At 40.7% G+C, this 27,160-nt stretch overlaps 1 protein-coding gene across 4 annotated transcripts in view; it reads left to right on the top strand.

Annotated features, from left to right (window-relative positions):
* SLC22A15 (solute carrier family 22 member 15) overlaps positions 1–27,160 on the top strand; it is a 78,738-nt gene that overhangs the window by 26,800 nt on the left and 24,778 nt on the right. For 3 of the 4 annotated variants that reach the window (XR_002824693.1, XM_004380357.2, XM_023734888.1), the window contains exons 2-5: positions 501–713; positions 19,366–19,498; positions 20,387–20,551; positions 22,978–23,107. Coding sequence is in view for 3 of the 4 variants with exons in the window: in XM_004380357.2 (XP_004380414.1) it covers positions 501–713; positions 19,366–19,498; positions 20,387–20,551; positions 22,978–23,107 (641 nt within the window). In the remaining variant the exon portion in view is untranslated. Of the gene's footprint in view, positions 1–500; positions 714–15,789; positions 18,395–19,116; positions 19,254–19,365; positions 19,499–20,386; positions 20,552–22,977; positions 23,108–27,160 lie in introns of those variants that run through there. The other variant, XM_023734887.1, reaches the window with a different exon arrangement.

The following is a 27,160-nucleotide window of genomic DNA, read 5'->3' as shown; positions in this document are numbered from 1 at the left end:
TTACCTGCTTTAATAAGGCAGTCTTTTTTTATATACATGTGAATGAATATTTATACTGTTTTCCAAGATACCTATGTCGCAGAAAATTGTTGTTTAGATCATGAATCCAAGTGAGTTGCCTCTGGCCCCCGATGACTGCTTACCTGAATTGAAGGTATAGTGTTGAGGAAGAAAACACTTGGAATGTGAGTCTCTTAAATCAGAACCAGCAATGTGACCCCCAGCATTGCATCATCTACGTGCAGAGTCCTTGGTATCAGACAGATATCAAATGTAGAAGAAAACCCTTTGAAAAAGTATAAAGGGCTTTGCAAGTGGAATTGCTGGTGGCTATATTAGCAGTAGATCATGAAACTTCCTTTTAATGTTTTTCTCCTTTGTTCTAATTTTTGAAGCGCATGAAAACAAAAAACTGATCATTCAAGGTTTGTAAGCTGACAAAGTTTTCAACACAAATAGCGAATGACTGCAGTGCTTGGCTTTGTGGTTTGCTTTTTCAGCTCTATGTGGCCACAGAGGCGATCCTCATTGCACTGATTGGGGCCACGCCATCGTACCACTGGGACCTGGCAGAGCTCCTGCTGAACCAGAGCCACAGCAACCAGTCAGCTGGTGAAGACCGAGCCTTTGGGGACTGGCTCTTGACAGCCAATGGCAGCGAGATCCATAAACACGTGCATTTCAGTAGCAGCTTCACCTCCATCGCCTCAGAGGTAACTAACATTAGGAATGATAAAAAATGAAACGAAAAGCAGATCATTCTGATCACTAAATGAATGTTTTTCCTTGTCCAGGTTAAACCACTGTGTTTCATCTTGTTGATTTAAATTTCAGCCCCATTTTCAAAAAACTTTCTAGTAAATTTGAGAGTTAAAGATTTTAATATATCAAAAGAAAATATCCTATGGAAACACATTATTTTCCCTTCTTACTATAAATGGGAGAAGGGAAAGCATGAATCTTGCCAGACAAGTTCCATGAAATAAGATACGAATGTCAAAAGAGTTGTGTTTTGACCATGTTGTTGTGAGCTGTGGAATCGATTCTGACTCATAGCCACCCTATAGGACAGAGTAGAACTGCCTCCTAGTGTTTCAAAGGAGTGGCTGGTGGATTCAAACTGCTGACCTTTTGGTTAGCAGACGAACTCTTAACCACTATGCCACCGGGGCTCCATATGGCGGAGTAACTGCCTAATAGTGTTTCCCAGACTGAAATCTTTACAGAAGCAGATCACCAGATCTTTTCTCCCGTGGAGTGGCTAGTGAGGTCAAACCGCCAACCTTTAGGTTAGCAGCTGAGTGCTTAACCATTACACCACCAGCATAGTATCCTTTTACAAAATGAATTATAACTTTCACCTCTCTTCATTAAATACACAAAATTAAAAGAGAGAGAAATGTCATAATCCATGTATAACATCCGAAGTTCATGTGTAGGTCCAATCCTAGGTGTAGGCCACCAAGGGAATCTTGACTATACAGTATAAAATACAAACGGTACACCTGGCGTCGTCAGGAAGCCTTATGTTCAAGGATGCTTTGCTGGCCAAGGAGAAGGTTCCAGTAAGGACAGCACCTCATGAGACAGCCAGAGATAAACAAGCTGAGAGTAGACAGTCTGATGAAGAGAAGCCGTGAGTGGGAGGGGGAGGGCTTACACTCAGCTGGAAAGTACCTACACTGGTTTTTAAAATGTTGAAATACTTCTATGTCCTTTGTCCACTGACTCCAAGCTACCCATGTACCCCCTGCCACCCTGGCCCTGCCCCTGGACCCTGTGATCCAGCAAATACGAGGTCAGTGACTGATGCAGCAGGGAGCCTCCAGGATTCTGTTTCGGTTCTTAGTTCTGATTGCTGTGCCAGTCAGCTTCCCCAAAATCCCTTTGTCCGTTTACCTGCTAGATGCCCTGCTTGCATCTCCAGTTGGGGTGTGAAAACCACCCTATTTCGTGTGTGTGTGTGAATATTTTGATTATCCTATGGGTGGGGCATGCTAAAAACATAAGAGACATGCCAAAGGTGGTGGTTGGTTGGCCTTTCCTTAAGCATTCCCCATTTGAAGGGATAATGACTAGATTAACTTTTTGAGCTACTGCCAAGGTGGTGTTTCTATGACCACAGTCTAGTTATGTCACCCTTTACTCAGAAACCTCCAGTGCTTCTCCCCCGGCACACAGAATACAGTAGAAGTCCTAGGTGCTCCATTCAAGGCCCTTCACACTTTACAGCTTGGTCCCAGGGGTACTTTTCCAGCCTCGTTCTGCACTCTCCCCTCCCCACCCAAACGCACAACAATATTTACTGTTTCCCAGACATGTCCAGAGTTCTTGGCCTGAACCTGTTACCTTGGTCAGGATTGCCCTCACCACTCACCTAGACTCTATCGGGTGAAATCCCACCTGCCGTGTCAGGCTTGCGTTGAATGTCGCCTTCCCTGTGAAATCTTCCCCAGCCTACTCCCCGGAAAACATACACTTTTGTTTCTGCTCTAGTAACATTTTGTTTGCACTTACGTTACAGCTTGTTGTTTGTGGTTCAACTCCATTTTTCAAAAGTCCTTTGTCTTAGGCTGAGTAACACAGAACATTAACCATCACATCCTTTGAGGTTGGAAACTATGTTTTGGTCATCTTTATATCTCCAAGGCCTAGCAGTAACAGCAACAATAACTGCCACCACCACCAAGGAGCCTTGGTGACGCAGTGGTTAAAGTGCTTGGCTGCTAACTGAAAAGCTGGCAGTTCAAACCCACTAGCCACTACACAGGAGGAAGCTGTGGCAGTCTGCTCCCGTAAAGATTACACCCTTGGAAACCCTTTGAAGGCAGTTCTGCTCTGTCCTGTAGGGTCACTATGAGTTGGAATCGACTCAACAGCAATGGATACCACCACCACCACCACTACCACTAAACTACTGAACTAACAAGTATCATTGTTAAATGCAGTATGCTAAGCATTGTGATGTTTTACAGGCTCTATCTCATTTAATCCTTGAAATAACTATGAAGTAGGCATTATTTCTGTCATTTTACAGGTGAAGAGATTTAGACTCCATGAGGTCAGAGTCAGCTAATAAGGGCAGAGGTGGGACTTGAACCCAAATGTGTCTTAACTCAGGAGCTTGTGCTTTCTTGATCGTTGCACTTTTGAAGAACTAATCCAGTCTTAACTGGTATGTACATCTCTTAGGTTCTTGGTGACAGTAGCCAAAGAATTGTCTTTTAATTTGGAAATAATTTCAAACTGACAAAAACTTAAAGAATAGTGTAAGGAATACCCTCATAGCCTTTAGCTCTATGTATTGTTAATGTTTTACCTCATTAGCATTGTCATTTGCACTTTCTATTTTTTCTAAGCCATTTGAAGACTGCATATATCAGTGTTCCTTTGTGCCCAAATACCTCAGTGTATATTTCCTAAAAATGAAGATATCCTCTTAACATAACACGTTACCAACGTCAAGAAATTTAACATTAATACCATAGTTTAATCTACTGTGCATATCCAGTTTTATCACTTGATCCAATCATGTCCTCGATAGTATTATTTTCTCCCCTCTTGTATTAAATCCAGTCTGTTGTTAGTTGCCATTGAGTCAGCTCTGACGCATGGTGACGTTGTATATAACAGAACAAAACGTTGTCCAGTTCTGTGCCGTCTTCATGATTGGGGGTTCTTCCAGCCTCAAGGGCTCCAGAAAGTCTGGATTCCATGAGAATTGAAATTCTGTCTAACAGCCCTCCTCCTTTGATCGGGATTCATCTATAGAATCTTTGAGTAGTTTTTATTTTAGTATGGTGCTCTGGTGGTGCAGTGGTTAAGAACTTGGCTGCTAACCAAAAGATCGACAGTTCAAACCCACCAGTTGCTCCTTGGAAACCATATGAGGCAGCTCTACTCTGTTCTGTAGGGTTCCTATGAGTCAGAATTGACTTGACAGCAGTGGGTTTGGTTTGGTGTTGACAGGTGTGTAGTGATACCTTATTGTGGTTTTAATTTACATTTCCTACTGGCTAATGATGCTGAACATTTTTTTTCCTATGCTATTTGCCATCTGTATATCCTTTTTGGTTTGAAATGCCTCTTCACGTCTTTTGATTATCTTTTAATTGGATTATTATTTTTTCATTATTGTTGAGTTTTGAGAGTTCTTTATGTATTTTGAATATTAGTACATTGTCAGATATGTGGTTTGCAGATATTTTCCCTCATTCGGTAGCTTGTCTTTTCATTCACTTACCAGGATCTTTCACAGAACAAAAGGTTTTAGTTTCAATGAAGTCCAATTTATCCTTTTTTTTTACTTTTAAAGATCATGCTTTTCATATGAAATCTAAGAACTCTTTGCCTAACCCTTAGCCCCAGAGATTTTCTCTTATTTTTTTCCTAAATGTTTTGTATTGTTTCATTTTACATTTAAGTCTGGAATCCAGTTTTGAGTTGATTTTTTTTTTTTTTTTTCGTATTGCTGCAGCACATTTGTTGAAAAGGCTATCCTTCCTCCATTGAATGGCTTTGGAACCTTTGTCCAAAATCAGTTGGGTATATCTGTGTGGGTCTATTTCTGGATTCTCTGTTGTGATCCATTGATCTAGTGTCTATCCCTCTACCAGTACCGCACAGTCTTGATTACTATAGTTAATAATAGACTGATTCCTCCCACTTTATTCTTCTTTTCAAAATGGTTTTAGCTATTCTAGTTCCTTTGCTTTTTTATATAAATTTTAAAATAATTTTGTCTGTATCTACAAAAAATGTTTTTGGGATTTTGATAGGAGTTATGTTAAACCTGTATATCAATTTGGGAGAAGTCGACGTCTTTGCTATGTTGAATCTTCTAGTACGTGAACACTGTATGTGTTATTTAGATCTTCTGTGATTTCTTTCATTAGTGTTTTATAGTATTTACCATACAAGTCATGTACATATTTTGTTAGATTTACATCTGGGTTGCTTATATTTTTGAGCAATTAGAAATGTTTTTAATTTCAGTATCCGCGTGTAGTTCATTGCTAGTATATAGAAATACAACTACTTTTTGTGTGTTTTTCTCGTATCCTGTGACTTTGCTGAACTCACTTATTAATTCTAGGGTTGCCTTTTTTTTATTTAAACGTTTCTTGGTGTTTTTTTAGGCAATCATGTCAAAAAATAGGGACTTCCCCAGCCACCATCAGACAGAATCTTCCAGAATCCATTATTGGCTCAGGACTAGGGAAAAATGTTAGCCTAGAGTATGACCCGTGTGGGCAAAGAGTACAGCCCATACTGGATTGTCTCACAAGTTCATGCAAACGTGCAGAACGGCTCTAAAACGTATTGATCTAGTCTGTGTATTTTGAATACCTTTAATTTCACCAGCGATAGCCCATTTCTGATATTCATCATTGCTGGTCAGTAAGCCACTATTTTAATTAAGAATAAGCAAAACACCCGTTGTTAATTGAGACATTGACCCCTTGTAATAGTTTCTGCCAGAGAATGGGCTTTGGGAAGAGAAAGCTAGCTGAACCACCACTGGACAATGCAATCCTGATTAAAGTGCTTACAGCACCATGATGAAAGCTTGACCCAAGTAACATTTATGCCCAATATCCCACTGTATGTGCTTAATAATTTAAAGTAAATTAGACATTGTAGCAACACTATGCTTCAGCACAGCAGGCACTCAACAGATTTTAATGGAATTAAATTAATACTAATGCAAACTATGATTATAGCTCTTTTAGATATTACCATTGGTACACCCATTATTAACAGATGTTCATTTAGCAACTACTACTTCCCTGATGCTAGAGACCAAAACCAACCAAACCTACTGCCATTGAGTCAATTCTGACCCACAGCGACCCTGTAGGATAGAGTAGAACTGCCCCATAGGTTTTCCAAGGCTGTAATCTTTACAGAATCAGACTGCTTCATCTTTCTCCTGCAGAACAGCTGATGGGTTCAAACCCCTGACCCTTCAGTTAGCAGCCAAGCGCTTAACCACTGCACCACCAGGGCTCCTTGATGCTGGAGAAGACCTTGATAAAAGGAGGGAGAGTACTGTAAGACCCTGTACTCCAGGACTGCAGGGACTGTGGTGCCCAGGTTGCCATGACATCTCCTCTGCTGCCACATAGGGGCTCGCACTAAATAATGCTTGACTAAAGCTGAAGATGAAAGGGGGGAAGAATTGACCAAAGGGCCAGAGAGCTACTAGTTAAAAGAAAGAGTTGGTAGATGCAGGAGAAATAGAATTAAATAGCTTTCCTGGCAAATGCAGGACATCTTTAAATCAGCTCTAAGAAGAAAAGGATAAAGGGCTAAGATGACCATCACCTTACCTGCAGATTATAGCCACGTGTTCCTCATCTTACTGCTGGTATCTTATCCCTCTGAACTGTATCTGTGAGTTACTGCCTCTCTCGTCTTTTTTTTCTCCAAGTATTTTATTGTGTTTAAGGTGAGAGTTTACATAGCAAATTAGGTTCCCATTTAACAGTTTCTAGACAGATTATTCAGTGATATTGGTTACATTTTTCACTGTGTGTCATGGTTCTCATTCATTCTGTTCTTGTTGTACTATTTCCAGTACTCTAGTTTCCATGCCCCTTTACCTTCCCCTCCTTGCTTTAGAGTAATTTTTGCCCATTTGGTCTCCTGTAGTTGATTTTTTTAAAAAAGAAGCTCATTACTCACAGGTAATATTCTTTATTTCATGATCCAGTCTGTTATTTAGTTAACAGGTAACCTCAAGGGATAATTTTGTTTTAAGATTTGAAGTGTATCTCAGGGCTACAGTCCTGGGGAGTCCTCTAGTCTCGACCAGTCCAGGAGATCTGTACTTTTTATCTCCATCTGTTTTTGTCTGTCTATATGTCTGTGTCTGCGTCTTTCTAATAGCAACAACTCCTGTGTTCTTCACCTGTGTGCTCAGAGCTCCAGCAGCTGCCTGCCCTCAGTGGCTGTGGTGTCACCCACGTTTCTCCTCTCAATGTATTTGGGTAGACCTAAGAAGGGGCTGTCTCTGCTTCACATTTTTAGTTCAGAAATCTCTTGTTTTTCCCAAAGTCCTCTTATTTTATTTCGAGGTGCAAATAAAGTTTCCACCCCATGTGCCCCGGTCTCACCATTCAGAGCTGGTAAGTTGTATGTGAATTTACACAGTCTACTTCTGTCTTGGGCATTGGAGGCCTGTTGGGTTGTGTTCAAAGTCCTGGGGTGGTTTGGAGCAGGTTTTAGGGGTGACTTCCAAGTTTCCTGCTGCTGCTGCTACCAAAATGACAAGCATCAACAGAGGAACTGCAGCAGAGGGAAGAAGAATGAGAGCGGTGATCAAGTAGCAGCCAGGACCAGCAGCTTCAGACAAGATGGTGACATCAGCTACTGTTCAATCAGGATCTTTCAGGAGCAGCTAGACTCTGCAGTGTGAACTGAGTTAGTCTTTGTTACGTTGGAGTGCAGTCCGAAACCAAACCCTCCATTTAATTTCTTAGCATTAATTCAATTTTGATTACCTCTTCAGTTTCTCAGTTGCTTCTCAAAATTTCCAAAGTGGGAATATTGAAACTGGAACCTGAGCTTGTCAGTAGGTTGGTGAATATCCTTAATATGCAGTCTGTGGAAAATAGGTAATATTTGGTTCGCAGTGACTCTTATTGAAATTATTTGCTGTAAAATCAAAGTTAAGAAATAAGTATGAAGTCCTATTGACCTATCATATGAAAATCCTGGAAGTAAATATCAAGTTAGAGTCTGTAGGACTCTATAGTTTAAGGGGATTGTGTTCAAGTACACATTTAAAAAATAAATCCCACCCTGCACCTGACTGCACTCAGGTCAGGCCTTAAATAAGTTTTCTATGGAGGATTTTGGGAAGGGTGAATAAAAGATTATGTATATGTGATTAACTTGATATTTAATGCAAAAAAAAAAAAAAAAACCTGTAATCTTGACTATTCTGCAGTGAACTAATAGCCACTGGGGTGAATTTATGTAGCAAATTGCTGTCTGCTGTATTCAAATTATTCCCTGAGCTCTGACTCATTCAGAAAGCACCAAATATCACAAAGACACGTAATTATCGTGCTTAATTAATGTTTGCAACCAGAAAGAGTAAGGTTGGAATCTTTAATATCATTGTGGATATTGAAGAACTGAAATTGACTGATTATTATCTTGAGATTAATATATTTCTCCCCAAGCCATACCCTGGGGTCAAAAGACAGAGTATTAAAACTATTTGAAAAATTCACTGCAATAATTGCTTTAGGGGCTAATTTTTTTTTTAATATCTTGCTTCCTTACGCCTGTACTACTGATTATTATAGCTTGCACACTTCACCCATTAAGTGGTAATTCAGAGTGACAACTACATTGAAATGAAACAAGTTAGTTAATCACCATGAAACTGTTCCTGAAATACCTGTCCAAGTACTCTCCAGTCACAGGAGGCCTCTGCTTACCTGGTTCTCTCCCAGAGTAAGATTTTCTTGTAGAAAGCTGTGAATATTTTTATGGGAGCTATAGGAGAGGGGAGGGCTAAAGTTTGGCTGGAATTGTTCTTAAAACCACTCAGAATTTTGCACAGCAGAATAGTCACCGGCTCACTGGTTGTGCAGCATCCCCGAGGATGCACGCGCTGCAGGGGGCTGGGGAAGCTGGTGTCCATCCCAGCCCTGTAGCCTTGCAACACTGACAAGCTGGAGTCAGGGTGGGTTAGTGGCCATTGTCGTGTGACTTGGTTTCCATCGAAGCAGGATCTTGTGGAACAGGAATTCTGATTGTTCTGTGATGACCAACAGGCATGTGCCCAGCCTCCACCTGGACAGCCAGGAGAGGCTGCCCCTTGTCTTCCCTTTTCTTTGCAGTCAGGTGGGCTGTGTCCCCTGCAGAGCTAGCAATCTACACTGGATTCGTGAACAAGTCCACCTTTTAGAAGAGACCCAGCAGCCAGGTGGGGGGCTTAGATGCCACTCTACAACCTGCCAGAGCCCCTGCCTGGCTTGTGGGCTCATTGATGTAGTATGTATCATCCACAGCCAATTCCTTCTTCCCACATAGTCATACGTGCTTCTCTCAGTAGGGATATATGTGGACTAATTAAACAGCTGTCTGTAGCCATGCCGCTTCAGTTACTGAAGCTTCGAGAAGTGTATGTTCAGTGGCACAGATTTTGACCTTATAGCTTTTTCAGCCAGGATGCCAGAAAACTGCCATCAGTTTCTTTCTTCTTAGTCTTCTTTCTCAGTGTATGGGCTCAGTACAAAACCAGAGTACTCTATATGTCAGATTGGCTATAGGAAGAATGAAAACCCCTCACATCCCAAATCTTCCTCATATTCCCTTTCACGAGAATGCTGTTCCGTGGCTCCAAGGAAATGACGATCAGTTGGGCAGTAACCTGCGTGCCTGTAAACATAGCACTTGATGTTTGAAGTAGTGACATTGAGATAATGTATATGAAGTTGTGCATAAATCAATACCATTCACTCTTATAGAAATAATTCAGCAAATATTTAAGTAGTGCTGGCAGATGCTATAAGGTAAGTTTAGGATGTAGAGATGCTCTTTGGAAGGTCACAGCACAGTAGGAGAGAGACAGGTAAACACGTAATTCACCATACATCATGTTAGAGGCAAGAATAGGGAGAGATGAAAGGAGAGAGTGCTCAGCTCTGCTTGAGTGAATCAGGGAAGACTTCACGTGGGAGAAGATACTTAAGGGGTGTTGATGAAGGATGAATAGGAGTTTACCAGGGAACAACGTGGGGCTGGGGGTGTCTGGGGGAAAGCAAGGGCATAACATGTACAAACAGTAGTCAGTTCCCATAAGGTGTTAGGCTTCGTGGGAAAAGTGGAATGAACAATCTGTTTGTTTTCCTTTGGGTAATCACGCCCTCACCTGGCCTGCTGCAAGGCAGTGGCCCTATATAACTCGTGTGGGTAATGCAGAGCCAGCCACCCAATGTAACCCAAAACGAGTGCAAAGGACAGAGTCTGCAAAGGGCAAAACCTCCTTGGGGGAGGGAAATGACCCAGTGCCTGTACAAGTCTAGTGTAAATGATTTCTTACTTACCATGCAGTGCCCCCTCCATTAGCTTGGTGTGTGATTTTAGCATGTTTCTCAACTATTTTTCCATGAAATGTCACCATAAATCGGAAGAAAAATAAAAGAATGGTTAGTTAGGTCACGGGGGAAACTGACGCATTTGTAACATTAGTAGAGCCAATGAGAAGTTGCTCGGAGTAGAGGCTGGATATGTGTCTAAGTTCTTGGAGTTAGTTTAAGAGAGGTCCTTCTTTCTCCCTAGTCTTCCTAATCAGTGCTGGCAATATTCACAACCAACTTAAACATCTTTTATAATCTGTGTGCTAGTACAGTAGGGAAGGATAAAGCAACACAGTGCCATTCAGCAGAGGAAGGAAAAGAAACCCAGGGTGTCATGCAGGTGCACCACAATGTCAAATAGACAGTATATAAATTATAACAGTTTAGTTAAAAATACGTAGCAGTTTTATTAGGTATTTGTCTTTAAAACATGCACTGTGGAATGAGATAAACCCCAAGGCAAAGGTTACCAGCTAAATATGGAAAACAAACAAGAAAATACTTTGGAAGTTGAGTTTAAAATACCTTATTCTCTTCTCCCTTACCCTTCCTTCTCCCTGTTGTTTCCTGAGCACACAGGCCATGTAACCTTAACCTCATATTCGACGTTCCTTTTCTGCTTTTCTCCTTTCTAACAGCCCCTGGTTCCATTACTCTAAGTCATAAGGACTTAATTGTTTTTAGTATTCCTTCTAATATTAAAAAAACAAAAAATCAGCTGATTTTTTTCATAAGCTGCCTAAGTGGAACTCATGCTGAGGGTTAAAGAGTAGTAATTCTTTCACCAGTATATTGTAATTTCCATGCTTTTAGCTTAACACACTGTGATATAATGTTAAATCACTATTTCCCTCCAGAGTGATAAGACTTAACTAATTCAAGCATGTGGTGGTCAAAGAATGAGATTTTTGGACGGACGGCTTGGTGTCCAATCCAGGTTCACAGCTTACTCTAGTGTGATTGTGGGAAGGTATCTGAGCTTCCGCTACATAGTCTATAAAATGGGAATAATGATAGCAAATACCTATTCCCAAAAGTGGTCGATGGGATTAGAGGAGGGTATTATGTGAAAGTCGATTGATATCTCTAGAGGAGGGTATTATGTGAAAGTCGATTGATATCTCTGTATTTTTCATCACTCAGATGATGGTTTTGTTTTTAGGGTTATATAAGCATACAGTCCATTTTAAACAAGAAGTTATTTTTTTAAATGATATTTCTGCAGTGTCATAAACATGATTCATTTGATTTGTGACGTTTCCATAAAGCTTAAGTTTCAACCTTTTCAAGGTAGATACTAAAGACATTTTGTTATTTCCTTTAAAATTTATCTTCAAGCTGCACTCAGTCTGTGGTTGATCTGTCAGTCCCAGTGGCTTCAGATGGTACCTGTTCATGGATGACTCAGCCCAGACTTCACTACTGAACTCCACGTCTCTATCAAGCTTGAATCCATTCTCTTCTCTGAAGCCCCACCTTGTCTAGCACCTGCCTGGGTAACTGTAATAGCCTTTGACAGGTCTTCTTATATCCATACTCTCTGCAATGCAGGTAGAGGAGCTTTTTTGATATACACCAATACTTTATCTTTTAGTGGGACTGGCTGTTTACTCCCTGCCTCTAAGTAGTGTGAATCCAAATATTAAACAAAACCTTCAAATATGTCATTAAATAGTCAGTAAGTAGTAACTGTCTCAACTCTCTTCACTTCTGTTTGCCTATATTTTTTCCTTTTTAAGAGCTGGAAGGCTCTGTGTGGCACCTGGCTCTGGGCTCACACTGGTGTTTGGCATATTTATGTTCCTTTCATCTTTTATGTTTAGAGGCACCTGCTGTTGGTGTCTGTGCTCAGTTGTGTGTGATTTTCTCTTTGTTGTACTTTCTTTAAATGAGTGCATGATTGAACCAGGATTCTTAATGCTGGGCCCCTCAAATTCCTTTTGAAAACAGAGTATAAATAAATACCCAACTCATGAACTCAACCTGGTGATTGCAATGAAGCCTATCAACCAAAATACAGACGTTGGTTATAAAACAAAAACAGATCTAGATAGGTCAGCCTAAGAGACTGAAAATATTTTGGCTTAGGTTCTTCCTTTTCTGTTAATGTATGGGAGAAGAAAAGTGGATTTCCTGCTTCTGCCATTTGCAAGTGATTTTTCAATTTGAAATGAATTAGTATAAAAAGAATATTCATTCTGTATCTTTAGAATTTGGCTTGTCATTTAAAAAAATAATTGGAGATTGATTAATAATCTCTAGCCAATTAAATGCTTGGATGACTTATAAATTTTTTATTTTTTTTTCTTTCCCGTTGCCGTTGAGTCAATTCCAATTCATAGCAACCCTATAGGACAGAGTAGAACTGCCCCATAGGGTTTCCAAGGCTGTAATCTTTACAGAAGCAGATTGCTACATCTTTCTCCCGTGGAAAGGATGGTGAGTTTGAACTGCTGACCTTTCAGTTAGCAGCCGAGCACGTAACCACTGCGCCACCAGGGCTCCTTATTTTTTTTCTTTAAAACCGCATAAAAACACATTTCTTGAGAATGCCACATTTGTCATATGTTGGTTTATTTTATTATTTAATTTCTGATGTCCCGGTCATATCCTGTCTAGGTATTACCCTGGTACTGAATGTTGCTGAAAGGGATAAAAAAATAAGCTAGCAATTGAGTCTAGTCTGGTGGATGACCTCTTTCTAAAACATTAAAAAATTTTACCAATATGTTTCTCAAATACTAGAGGGATCACTGTTGTATAACTTGACAAAATATAACTCTTTAGATCACATAGTAGATATGTGATAAATATTTAAAGTATATTTGGAAAGTTTCTAAAATTGAAAACAAAACGTTTAAACTAAAATTTCACCTGCTGGGGGAGAGGGTGTATGGAAAGCTGATTGTGAACACACTGTCCTAAATCCTTGAGTTGGCATTCCTGAGTTGGCCAACCCCAGGTCACCTAGATGTGGCAGGGAGATGTCCTGGGTTCCAGCTTCACATTCTCTGGTTGCTTTTTTAAAAATCTGGCAATGCCTTTCCATTTTTTAAAACCAATTCTTAAATGTATTCCAGGAAAAATAGAGAGATGTATTAGCTCAATATTGACATGAAGAAAAATAACTAGAAATTACTTTGACACTTGGGACTGGTGGGTTGAGGATCAGAACTTGAAGTTTGCTGCTCACACATCTCTTGGGCTACTTCTTCCTAAAACTACTGTTGACATTAACAGATACACAGTTGTTGGAAGGATGGTATTAATAGCCTTTTTGATGTATTTGAGAAGTTCTGTATATGTGGTCAACAGGATAGTTCATTATGCAGTAGCCAGGTATCTCATGCTGGGTTCTCGAGAGAAGCAAAACCAGTAAAGTGTATAAGTATATATAGAGAGTGATTTCTATCAAGGACATGGCTTAGGCATTTGTAGAGGCTGGAACTTCCCAAGTCCTTGGGTCAGGATAGAGGCTTCTCCTGATTCATGTAGCTGCCCGGGCTGGCGAACCCAAGGTCGGCAGGTCAGAGAGCAGGGCTCTTGCTCACAGGCAGCGAAGATCTACGAATCCCAAGATCAGCAGGCAAGGCGGCCGGTAAGCTGCTAGCTCAAGTCCCAAGAACCAGAGGTCAGATGAACAGAAGTCAGCTGCAGGGTCTAGAGCAAGCAAAAGCCCACAAGCCCTGCCAGAATGTCCACTTATATCTGATACAGGACATACACCCAAGGAAGCTCCCTTTCAACTGATTGGCTGCTTACAGCAGATCCCATCATGGAGGTGATCACATTATATCGCATCTCATCATAGAAGTGATCACAACATCATACAACTGCCAAACCACTGAGAATCATGGCCCAACCAAGCTGACAACACAGCCTTAGCCATCACACCAGGATTAGCCCTTTTTTAATGATTAAGCACCAAACATGTCAGTGTGAGCCTAAACATCTTGGCCATATAAACAGAGTAGCAGAAATTGAGGTATAGGATAATCAAGGCCAAAGCTGTAGGCCATATTTTAAAGCATGAAAACTCCGAAACAAACACTAAGAACATGAAAAACATAAAAGCAAGTGTTTGAACTTCAAAGTATTAAAAACAAGTACAGTTGGCCTTGTTTATTGGCCATTGTAGAGAAAGGATATCTTTGTGGCAGATACATCCTCATCTTTTCTAGGAAAAACCTGATCTCCGATATTTATTTTTGTATTTGGAAAAGTGTCACCATAGGCATTTCTCATGAGTGTAAAATTCTACCAGAAAACTATCCATGTATTCAAAATAATTTTTTACAAAACAGAAATTTGTCATTTGAATACCAGAACTTTTAATCTCTTTTATGTGAGACTTGAAAGAAAATATACTCTACCGTTTTCTTTGGAGGACTTCTTAGCATGATTTGATCTTTTGTGATGACTCAGGCCATACTTTATAATAGAGTTTGGTAATTGGTGGTCTTGAAGGGGTTGAATAATGTTTGGAGGAGGGCATACTAGAGGAGGTGAGGTGGAAGACTAAGGAGTGGTGATCTGAGAGTGAGTGGGATGCTCAGAATTGAAGTTTTAGAGGTGATACATTTATTGAGGATGACAAGGTCTAGGACAGGGGCTCTCAACCTGGATACCTATGAGACTCACTGGAGAACTTAACAGTATACCAGTGCCTGGACCCTACCCCAGTATTCTCAGAGACATAGGATCCTTCCAGCTTTTGACTTCACCATCCCCCATTTGTGGCCCTCTTCATTATGGTCCAAAATGGAGCTCCAGCATTTTCATCGACATTCTAAACAGTGGCATAGTGGAAAGGAGGAAGGGACAAAGGACAAATCAACTGTCTTTTATGGTAAGTTCCTGGAAGCTGCCACATGATGCTTCTGCTTACATCCCATTGCCCAGAACCTAGCTGTAAGGGAGATTGGAATAGTCTTCATTCTGCATAGTCATATGCCTAGCTAAAAATTCTATTACTATGGAAGAAGGGAAAAAGGGATATTTTAAAACAAGCTAGCTTCTCTACCACAGAAGGGTAGTGGATTATATAGTCTAACAATACAATTTTTAGAGGAGCCGGTGGTTTTGAAGTTTGAAAGTGCTGATGGAGAGCAAGAAAGTTATCTCTTCCATCCCAGCCTCTCAAGTCCGTGCGTGTAAAAGGGGAAGCAGCCTCCAGTTGAGAAGGATGCATTTCACTGAGTGATTTCTTTAGGGGACAACCACATATCAGGGCAAGAATGGGAAATACAGAGAAGTTACGAATACACGTATAGGGGATTTTCTTGGAGATGACATTTTTTCACTACTCATCATCCCCCTCACGTCTTCCTTTTTTCCATAACCAGCATACATCCCGTTATTATAGTAGTCACTCCCTTGCAAATACCCTCAATTCCCTGGCACCTCTTTTCCTCCACAGTACTCCCAGAAAACCACTAACTCTGTATAACCTTAACTCTCCACATCTCCCGCATGAAATTGATGACTACAAAGCTCACTGAGTTTTCAGCATGGCCTGGCAGTCCTGCAACTTTTCTCTAGGATGTGCCATGTCCCACTTCTGAGAGGACCATGTCTTAAATATATAACTCCCACTCCACTCCCACTCTCTTCAACTGGTGACCTCATTTGATATTTCAATGGGAAAAAAAAAAAAAGAAGCAGCAGCACTCAGACAGGAATTCCCTCACTACCTGTCTCTGAACCCGTATTCTGTCTTCCTTCCTTTTACAGTAGCAGTCTCCCTGCTTCTGTGAAAGCCTGTTCTTTCTACTTTGTACACTCAAACCCATCCCTTATTGCTTTTTCAAGTACTTTTCTCCTGCAAATATATCTTATCTCTACTGGATCATTCTCATCAATATGCACACATGCTATAGTATATTCCATCTTTTAAAAGCACATAAATAGTCCTTGACCCCACATGCCTGTCAAAATCCTCCGCCATTTCTTGACTCTTCTTCACAGGAAAACTTCTTGAAACTATTTTCTACACATTTGCTGTCTTCAGTTCCTCTATCTCCTCCAACTCTTCATTCCTCTCCAACCTGGCTTCCATTCTCACTTTACTGAAAAAGATATTTCTAAGTATGCATTTTGTTTCCAAATACAACTGTTACTGTTCTGTCATCTTCTTACCTGACCTCTAAAGTAACATTCAACACACTTGTCTACCTTCTACCTAAATCAAATTTTCTCTTGTAGCTTCCTGACACCATGCTCTCCCTGGTTTTCTTGCTGTCTGATTCCTTCTTGTGGATTTTCGGTAATGGTCCTCTTTTTCCACCAAGTCTCTGAATGTGGAAGTACCCTGGGCCCCAGTCCTTAGTCTTCTTTGCTTTCTATAGTTTCATAAACCCTTCTGATCTTGCCGCTGAGCTGAAGACTTGTATCCAAATGCCTGCTTGGTGTGAGATGTGGAATCACCTTGCAGAAAGCAATTTGGCCTTTGTTCGTGGTTCTTTTGAGCTAGACCAACACTTGAGGCTAATGAGTGGGGGTTAACCAGACCAGAGGGGAGCACCGGGGTGTGCAGTGCTGACTAAGCCTCACAATGCATGATGTAATCTATCATGGCCATGTGGTGAGGCTGATAAGAGCCCTGAACACAGAGGGTCAGAGGACCTTCCTGGTTGGTGACCATGGACAGGAGAGGGTAGCGTGTACCTCTCTGGGATGTGCAATCTCCACACTGTGAACCCTCCCAGACTTCACCCTACGTATCTCTTTGTTTGTATTCTTTTTTAATGTATGTTAAAGTTGTTTTTGCAGGTATGGTGTTTCCCTTGAACTCTGTGAGTCATTCCAGCTAATTATAGGACCCAAAGGAGTAGTAGGGGCTGGCTGGTCTGAAGTGGAGAGAGTCATATGGACTCCTGAGCTTGTGGCTGGTACCCTGAGGGGGTAGAGGAAAACCCCAAGTTTGTGGCTAGTACCTGCTGACCTAACTCCAGGTGGCTAAGGTCAAAGCGAGGGGCTGCATGGGCAGCTGGGGTCTGAACTGAACAGGGAAGGGAAGCTGAGATTTCCACAGGACGCAGTTGGCATGTGGAGTGGGATTTGTTGTCTAACACACAATTTGGTGTCAGGAGTGGTGATCTAAGTCTCCCCAGACTGACATACCTACTTGGCATCTCCTCTTGGATGTTTTATAGGCATCTCAACCTCCACATGCCCAGACGGAACTCTTGGTTTCCCACCACATGCCTGACATCTATGGCAGCCTTCTCCATCTCAGTAAATGTCACCATCATCCACTAAGTTGCTGAAGTTAAAAACTTACATGAAATCTTTGGTTCTCCTTTTCCCTCTTCCTGCCACCACATCCAGTCAATCAGCAAGTTGTTCAGTTCTGCCTCCAAAGTACATCCTAAGTCCACATAATTCTCTCCATCACCACAGCTTCTACCCTAGCCCAAGCCACCATTATCTCCCACCTGCACTATTGCAGTAACCTCCGTGCTCCCACTTTTTCTTGTCATAATACAATCTGTAAGAGTGGCAGGGTAATCTTTAAAAATATAAATCTGGAAATTCAGTGTCTTCCCTTTGCACTAGAATAAAATCCCACCTTCTTATCATGGCCCATGTACATGATCTAATGCCTGCACACCTATCTGACCTTATTTGGTACCACCCCCACTAGAGACACACTGTGTGTCTTCAGCTTGGGGCCTTTGCACTTACTCTCTTGTTTCCTGAAGAGCTTTTCCTCACTGGTTACTTCTTATCACCCAGATGGCAAATGTCACCTCCCCATAGAAGCCTTCTTTAAAGTACTTCCCTCCCATTTCTCCTTATGTGTTTACTTGTCTGTTGTCTGCCTTATTCTATTGGAACTAATACTCCATGAGAACAGAGACTGTGGCCACCTTGTTTATCTCTGTATTCCCAGTGCTTAGAATAGTTAATAACCTCTAGTTGAAATGAAACAAATGTTTGTTGCCTGTCCAAATAAAAAAATGTTTGGAACATAGTTCAGTTTTTTGTCATATCATTTCCATTATTATCTTCTGTCATAATTATGACTGCCACCAAAAATAGTGACTTCCTGATTACTGTTTCTGAGAGCAGTAACTCTCTAGTTAACTATTTCTAATCCATGAGGGGCTAGGACAGTTAATTAACCTTTTTAAGGGTTGCATGTAAAGAATGGGAGAATTCAGAAGTAAAGCACATTAGCAAGGGGGCATTGTGCTTGCTACCTCCCAATCCCTGAGTCTTTTTTTACACAGAGATGTCCAGAAGCTGTCTTGCCCAGATCTTTATCATTCCAATCTTGCAGGAAATACAAGGTAAGGAGAACAGTTGGAGGAACTTTGAGCCACAGTGACTGGTTGTCAAAGTATGGAGGAAGGAGTGGCCTGAAAGGTAGAGAAGGGGTAACTGAGAAGGGTGCCTTCTTGCAAGTTCTTAGTGAGAAGTGGCTCTTGATAAACCTTTCTTCACTGCTCTAGGGAAAGGGGCTGGGAAGGGGGAAGATGAGTGTTCTCTTGGTCTGTGAGGTTACTTCTATAACATAGATTGACTTTTATCCTCATAAATCACCTTAATTCTAGACAGAGTTTTAGATAATGGTGTTTTAAGCAGAAGATTATTGCTTTCCTTTAAGGTTTATAAGTTGCTGTAAAGTAGAAGATAATACTACTCAAGGATTTTAAACCCAGTAATTAATTGAAAAAGAAAAAAACACTGTTCACTCATTACCTCATATGTGCCATGTAGTGTGTTGGCCCCCAAACCCATTGCTATCGAGTCAATTCTGACTCATAGCAACCCTATAGGACCGAGTAGCATTGTCCCTTAGGGTTTCCAAGGAGCAGCTGGTGGATTTGAACTGCCAACCTTTTCATTAGCAGCCAAGCTCTTAACCACTGTGCCACTGGGTCTCCAGTATATTGTCAGGGAAATGGAAATGAATGGGATGTGGCCCCTCCTCTCAAGAAACACGGGGGTTTAGGATGAGGGACATAGTCAACAGATGTGTGAACAACTAGCTACTGTATACTGTTTCCAGGACTGTTACAAGATATGTGTAGAGTACTAAGGGAGTACATTGTGATAATGATTTCTGATGCTTCTGAAGACAAAATCTCCTTGGATGTTGCCGAAGATGGATGCTACACTGAATTTCAGTCACTAGTGGGTCTGGAGGTAAAGAAGTTCCTGTGTACAAGTTTTTGTTGTACATTTGGTTTTTTAGTAGCTGTGTCAATACATCCATCTTTTCTGTGACCTAAACGTCTTTTATTTTTTCTTCCTCTAGTGGTTTCTAATTGCCAACAGATCTTACAAAGTCAGTGCAGCAAGCTCATTTTTCTTCAGTGGTGTGTTTGTGGGAGTTATCTCTTTTGGTCAACTTTCAGATCGCTTCGGAAGGAAGAAAGTCTATCTTTCAGGTAATCTATTATAGTGTTCATTAACTGAGTAAGAGGACTTATTACTTCCTTAAGGTTCTCAGGGAACTAAATAAGGGGAACTCGTAGTTCTACTCTGACAACCGTGGGGTGTCCATGAGCTGGAGTCGACTTGATGGCAACTGGTGCAGTAGTTAAGAGCTCAGCTGCTAACCAGAAGGTCAGCAGTTCGAATCCGCCAGCTGCTCCTTGGAAACCCTACAGGACAGTTCTACTCTGTTCTATAGAGTCGTTATGAGTCAGATTCAACTTGACGGCAACGGGTTTGGTTTGGGTTTTTTTTTTTTTTTAATGGTATTTGCTTAAGGTTCTCAGGAAATTGCCACTTGGAGACAGAACTAATTTTTCTCACATTGACAAGAGACAAAACTGCAGCAGAGTTCATTCTGGCCAAGCATGTTAGTGGCCAGCACACCTGGTCAAAGCCAGATATTTGCATTGTACACTTTTCATAAATGATGGTGCTTTCTGCAACCTCCAAACTCCAGTTTATGCCTTGTTTCTAAGGAGAAGAGTCAAAGATTGAGACAGTCTGCTAGATCCATTTCCTTATATCTCTGTAGATTCATTGCAAATGAGCTCTACAGGGCTCAGCATGGTTTTCTCAACAAGCTCTGAGTATGAGGTAGGATTTTCAAGTTCCAGCATTATTGTGAATAACTTAAAATTGTGATGGGCAGAAATCAACTTGTAACAAAGAAAGAAAATCTCAATTTTTCTTTATTGTTTTTAAGAGAAACTAAAAAAAAGACTAGCTCAGAAAATTTAAATTTGCAAAGGTTCTTCTTTACAAACTAGTGAATATTATTTATTACTTTCATCAAATGCTGTTTTGCCTCTGGATAATGAATACTGTTCTTCTCTTGCTAGGTTTTGCTCTTGACATCTTATTTGCTATTGCAAATGGATTTTCCCCCTCATACGAATTTTTTGCAATAACTCGCTTCCTGGTGGGCATGATGAATGGAGGGATGTCACTGGTGGCCTTTGTCTTGCTAAACGAATGTGTGGGCACCGCCTACTGGGCACTGGCAGGTACTGCGTAAATCCATGCAAATCTGAAGATGGTGAGCAGCTCCAGAAAGTCTTGTAGGGAGCCATTTTAACCCTAGAGTCTGAAAATGCATTTGAATTCGAGTGGCTCTGTCCAACAGTTAGACTTGTTTTCCTGAGTTTGTTTTATATGACTGTGAATGAATCATTTTATTCACGTTCTTCTGTTCAAAGTCTCCCCTGGTGTCTGCCTCAGAGATAGACGGCTTGCCACCCACCTCAGGGACTGCCTACAGATAATTGTAGAGAGTAATTTCCTCAGGACAGCATTGACTGCCTTTTACCTTAAATTAAAAATGAGTGCTGAGATGGGAAATAACGAAAAACTCCTTTTTCTGAAGCCTTCTTATTATATTTTATTAAATCCTTGTTTCATTGCCTTTTCTTTTTTTTACAGTTTTCTTTAAGACAGGAGATAGTATTATTGTAGCATTTCTTTACTGATTCTTACTTTCCCAAATTGAACCCATATTCTTTATTTTTGACCATCCCATCATCTTCTCAAGAACTACATAGGTAGTTCATTTATTTAACTACCTATGTAGTTCTTGAGAAGATTGAGAAATGATAGGGCCAGTGATGGGCCAAATGAAGGACTGGTTTTTCCAAAGTGCAGTGGGAAGCCAGTGGGGAGTATTAAATAGAGGTGTGATATGATCTTATGTACGGACTCTGGTAGATGAGTGGAGAACAGATTATAGAGGAGTGAGAGTAGAAATTGAGGGATCGTTCTGGAGGCTGTTGTGGTTGACTGTATGAAACCTGATGGTGGCTTAGACAAGGTGGGAGTTAGTAGGAATAGAGGAAAGAGGGTGCACTGGAGCTGGACTTTGGTGGGACCAAGACTTAGTAAAGGATCACCAATGACAAGTAGCCCTGTTCTTGGAGGCCAGGTGCTATTTGATGCATGGTAATGCATCCATAATAGCTATTGATTATCTTACATTTGCAGGGAAATCACACTGTCCCCATTCCCTTACTTATCAAACCACATGTTCTGATTTGGAGTTCTGAAAAGAGGGTCGCTGAAGCTGTTGCTTCAGCTCTCCTTTTTGGCTCCCCTTTTCCTCGCTAGGGCCAACAGTATGCAAGTCATTATTTTTTGTTATAGAGTGATAATCTGTGGACAAGAATCAAGGAGAACATTTGGTTTACAGGATTGCTCATTGTAGACAGTTTTCGTAAGAAAATGAACCAAGCCCTGTTGTTATGGGAGACCCACAACAATGGCTCTTCCATAGAAGGGAGATGTGACAGAGAAATGGTGCAGAGTGCTGGCTCTCCAGTCACATAGACCTAGGTCCAAGTCCTGGCCCTGCTGCAGGCATCCCTCTATCCTTAGACAGCTTCACTTCACCTGTCTGAGCTATTTCCTCCCTGTGGTGTAAGGCTGATAATGGCACCTGCTTTATGGGACGATGTAAAAGACTTAATGCTCAATAAACGGCAGCTGTTATTTCTGGGTGGTACAGGTGGTTAATGTGCTTGGCTGCTAAGCAAAAGGTTGAAGATTCTAGCCTACCCAGAGATGCTTTGGAAGAAAGGCCTGGAGATCTACTTCCAAAAAAATTAGCCATTAAAAACCAAATGGAGCACAGTTCTACTCTGACACACATGGAGTCGCTATGAGTCAGAATCAACTCGACAGCAGCTGATTTTATTATTACTACTAGTAGCGATAGTAGCGGTTATAGAAAGAATTTCAGAGATACAGAATTTGCAGATATATTGGACAAGCCAGTGGAGTTTAGTACCCATACAAGTTTTTATTTCAAAAAAGCACAGGATTTTTTTTTACGATCCCAAGGTTTATTTTTTTTGCATCACTGTGCTGACAGAAATCCACTTTCCATGGAGCTTATGTTCTATTTGGGAAAGACAGACAAGAAACAAGTACATATAAAAATGTTACACGTCCAATGGTGATAAATTGAGTAGGGAATGGCAATGGGGAGAACTGCGGAGTGAGTTGTGATTTAAAATAAGGATTTTAGGGACAGCCTCTCTGATAAAAATAAAGTCCCTGTATTGCAATAACCTCATGACCTAACAACCCCCATATGGCAAAAAAACTTCGAAGCCTCAGCCACAGGTTCAGGCAGATGTCTGTGCAATGTCCCATGCAGAAAGCATTTGAGCAGACCCTTAGAGTTAGTTCTTTGTGTCTAGATGTGATTTCTGTTTTTCATCTGTCATTCCTCCATTTTCACTAATTTGCTTACCTGTCTTCTAGTTTTATCATCCGATGTGTGATATTTGTGTAGATTTTTCTTTTCTGCTCTCCCTCTTACACTTGCCAGGGTAGGGCTGACCTCTTGCAAGAAAGGAATTGGCTCTGTGACTTGGGTTGGAAATGGTGCTGCAGATGGTGCTTTCCCGAGTAACAGGTTTCTTTTTTCTTGAATTAGGATCCATCAGTGGCCTCTTCTTTGCAGTTGGCATTGCCCAATATGCCCTGTTAGGATACTTCATCCGCTCGTGGAGGACCCTGGCCGTTCTGGTTAACCTTCAGGGAACAGTGGTCTTCCTCTTGTCTTTGTAAGTAGTTTTTCCTTTTAGAGTTTTCATGTACTAAGTGGAAGGAATGTCTTAAGAGGATATGGGTCAATGAGCAGCGTTATTCCCTTTCAGGAGCTTGCCTGAACTGACTTTGGTGAAGAACTAAATTCTGCAAGTGCTCCAATGCTTGGCAGCTCCTGGGAAGAGGAGATGCTTAATTAATTCAGAATGTAGGTATCCCTTGTTTAAAGTAACCTCTCAGTAGACTGCATTTTAACCTTCCAATTGTTGATGCAGCGGACCAATTTCTTTTTTAACCCAGAGCCTCAAGCTTAAAGATCTTAGGCTGCATCAGGTCACGTGTTAGGTATGATATTATAGAGCAATATAGTCATTTTAGTATATAGTGGCAGTTAGTCATCCTACAGAAAAGTATCATTTCTGGGACTCTAAAGGTGGACAAGAGAAGATTCTCAGATATGGGGGAAGTCCTAGGAGTGCATGGACTCAGAGTAGTAACAGGATGAATTCCTGGTCAGAGCAGGGCTCTTCAGAGGGCTCGCCTAAGATGTCCCATGTGGGACTATAAAACACCTAGTGTTACATTGTGAGCCACCAACATAGTTTTTAATGTGGCTTACGAAGAGTTTTTCTCCCCTGAGGTATCAGACCTCTTATTTTAATCATTAAAATCTTCAGGATGAAGAAAGTGTTCAGCCAATGGTGTCATTTTTTTTTTCTGTGTGATATAGTGAGGGATACCTGTAGTAACACTTTGATTCAGATAGCTCTTAAATTTATTAGCTCTTTAATTCAGATTCTACTAATTGAGATTTGATGGTGGGCTGAACTGAAGTTTGTTTTCATGCTGTCTTTGAAAGCAAGAGCATTGTTAAGTACAGATTTGAATACAGTAGAAATAGTTAACCTGTATAAAAAAAATTTATTAAATGCCTATAGTTATATGGAGTGAGGTAATTTTATTAGAAAGCAAAATGGACAGTATTTTATTAGCTTGTATATTGTAAATATTTGGAAATAATAAATAGGTACCTAGTATAGTACCTTGAGTTAATGACCATTCATGTAAATATCTGTTGAATAAATGAATTTTCTTTTGAAGTATTTTAATACATCTCATACTTTTCAGTTCCGTCTGAATCTCCTCTTTCCTTCAATAGCAGTGTGGTTTTAATGGATGATCTGAGCTATTCTGCTTTTCTTTTTCTGAACGTGTAGTCTGAGTTTGTTACTACTCCCCCCCACAAAAAAAAATCAAACTCATTGCCATCTGGTCGATTCCGACTCATAGTGACCATATAGGACAGAGTATAACTGCCCCATAGGGTTTCCAAGGAGCACCTGGTGGATTCAGACTGCTGATCTTTTGGTTAGCAGCTGAATACTTAACCAGTGCACCACCAGGGCTCCCGTTACTGCTCAGTGCTAGGAAATTCACACTATGAAAAACAGAAAATGGAAAAGAAGCACATAAATGTTAAATGTGTACGCATTCCATAATTCCATTAATGTAAGGCTCCCCACAGCCTGCCTCCAATTTATCTTTCCTAATTTTCTGCTGCTCCATTTCACTTAGCCTTTGTTCTAGGCAAACTAAGCTGCTTGTTGTTCCCAGTGGGCACCTTATGCTTTTCTGCTTCCGGGCCTCCTACTCATGCTGTGTCTGCTCTTTCAACACCCTTCTCTCCATTTCCTCTTGTTTAATTAATACTCAGCCTTCTCAGTTTGCTCAGTGCTGTCCCCTCCATAAAGCCTTGCCCCCAGCTATAAATCATTCACTTTCTCTCCTGAAATTCCGTAACACTTAACCCGGACCCTTCGAGTGGTACTTCTGTGTCTGCCTCATACTGGAGCCACCTCTCTTTCTAAACCAGAACTCTCCCACAGCAGGCTCTTCTTTCTCTTCATGACATTTCCCCCAACACCAAAGCCCAGGGCCTTCCACAGTAGATGCTTCATATGCATTGGACGAATGTTGGCCCAGAAACATTTTGGAATACCTTTAGAGTCAGCCCATCAGTAACACAAGACAAAGTCAGATTATTTTAGAGTCAACCCTTGGTTTCCACACACCCCCCTCCAACCAGGAACGTTCTCTTATAGCTTTAAAATTCCTCATTTTCACCATACTTGATTTTGAGTAGTTTTGTTTATTTTCTAAAAATCTGTACCTCCTTAATCGACACAGATTTACCACCATTAAAAATATTCAGAGAGCATTTTTGAGCAGGAGCAACATTGTTAAATGAGCATTATAGCTTCTGTAGGTGACTGTGGAGCTACGCAGAGAGTAGCGTGTCTTTGAAAGTTTCAGAGGCCTGCTTTGGCATGTAGGTGAGCCTTTGTATCAGTAGGCTTATTGGCCTAGTCAAAATGAGGAGAAATATGAGGTTCGAAGTTTGCACAATCAAGACAAACTCTTTCCCAAGTGGAAATAGTTTTATCAGCTCATCAGAGTTACATTTCCAAAGCCTGGATAGCTCTCAAATATCACCTTTATAAATTTCGTTATACATTTTTAAGGAATTTCTGTCACTTATAAATAGTTCTGAAAACACAGGGTGGCTTAAAAGGAGGGGAAATGGCTTATATTACTCAAAGATACTGACTGTTAATATTTTGGCATATTTGCTTCTTGGCTGTCTTCTACTGCTCCTAATCCTCCTCAGTTTTAATTTTTTGGATCATATACTTTCTATAACATTTCTTTCACTTATTTTTCTATCCAAAGGTTATCTTTATATATTCATCACCAGTAGTCTTCTTTTAATTTTTTTTTTTCAAATTTGTATTTAGACTTAATCAGAAAGCTTTACATAGTACCTCATGTGGCCCGCAGTTATTGAGCCTGTCGATCCCATTGATGATCAGCAGACCTAACTTCCAACAGGATACCGTTTTACTTGATTATTCCCTTCAGCGGCAGTGATAATAATCAGATGACAATCAAGAGTAAACAAAGGGATTTTTCAGAATGTCGTAGATGACCTTTGTTCCCGCTTTTGTTATCAATCAAATGTGCATGAGTATTCTCTCCTTACTAGCAAAACTCCTGGGAAAAATCTGACCTTTTTGTTTCCATTGTCTTCCCACTTGGCTATCACAGCACTTGGTACAAAATGTAAGTGCTCAGTAAGTGGTTATTGGCAGACTGACTGTACATTAAGGTTCCAGATTCTGTAGTGTTTATTGCTATTTTGGTATGCTTGCTTAAAGGCACAGCGAATTCTAAAAGGTATGTTAAATAGCCAGTATTATGTATCCAGGTTTTATTTTAAGAGCCCTGGTGGCACAATGGTTAAGTGCTGAGTTGCTAACCGAAAGGTCGGCAGTTCGAATCTTCCAGCCGCTCTTTGGGAGAAAGACGTGGTAGTCTGCTTCTGTAAAGATTACAGCTTGGAAGCCCTATGGGGCAGTTCTGCTCTGTCCTGTAGAGTTGCTGTGACTTGGAATCGACTCAACCTCAGTGGGTTTGGTTTTTTGGGAAGTTTTATTTTATGCAAATGAGATCATATTAGATCAAAAGATACTTGGTGTGTTTAGTAAACAAATCTTCCATGTTCCTACCATAGTTTGTCTTTGAAAAGTCCTCTAAAAGTACACGCAGAACTGTGAAGAGATGAAAGGATACATAATATCTAAGTCTTGACACTTTGAAGATATCAGTGACAATATAAAACCTTGACACTTTATAGTTGTATTAGAAAATAACTTTTTTTGTAACTAAAAGTAACTAGAAGTAACTAGACAGGTATCTTAGTTATCTAGTGCTACTATAACAGAAATACCACAATGTAACAGAGATTTATTTTCTCACAGTTGGGAGGGTAGAAGTCTGAATTCAGGGTGCCAGCTCTAGGGGAAGGCTTTTTCTCTATGTCGGCTCTGGGGCCAGGTCGTTGTTCCTCGGTGATCCTCGTGTGGCTTGGCATCTGTCTTCCCCCATCTCTGCCTGCTTCTCTATGCCTAATTTGCTGTTTTATATCTCAAAAGAGATTGACTTAAGACACACCCTACACTAATACTGTCTAATTTTCATAACAAAGAAAACCCATTCCCAAATAGGATTAT

The sequence above is a fragment of the Trichechus manatus genome, unplaced genomic scaffold (genome assembly GCF_000243295.1).
Source record: "Trichechus manatus latirostris isolate Lorelei unplaced genomic scaffold, TriManLat1.0 scaffold00073, whole genome shotgun sequence".
NCBI lineage: Eukaryota > Metazoa > Chordata > Mammalia > Sirenia > Trichechidae > Trichechus > Trichechus manatus.
Note: the sequence above shows the minus strand (reverse complement) of the source record. Positions and strands in the feature narration are given on the sequence as shown.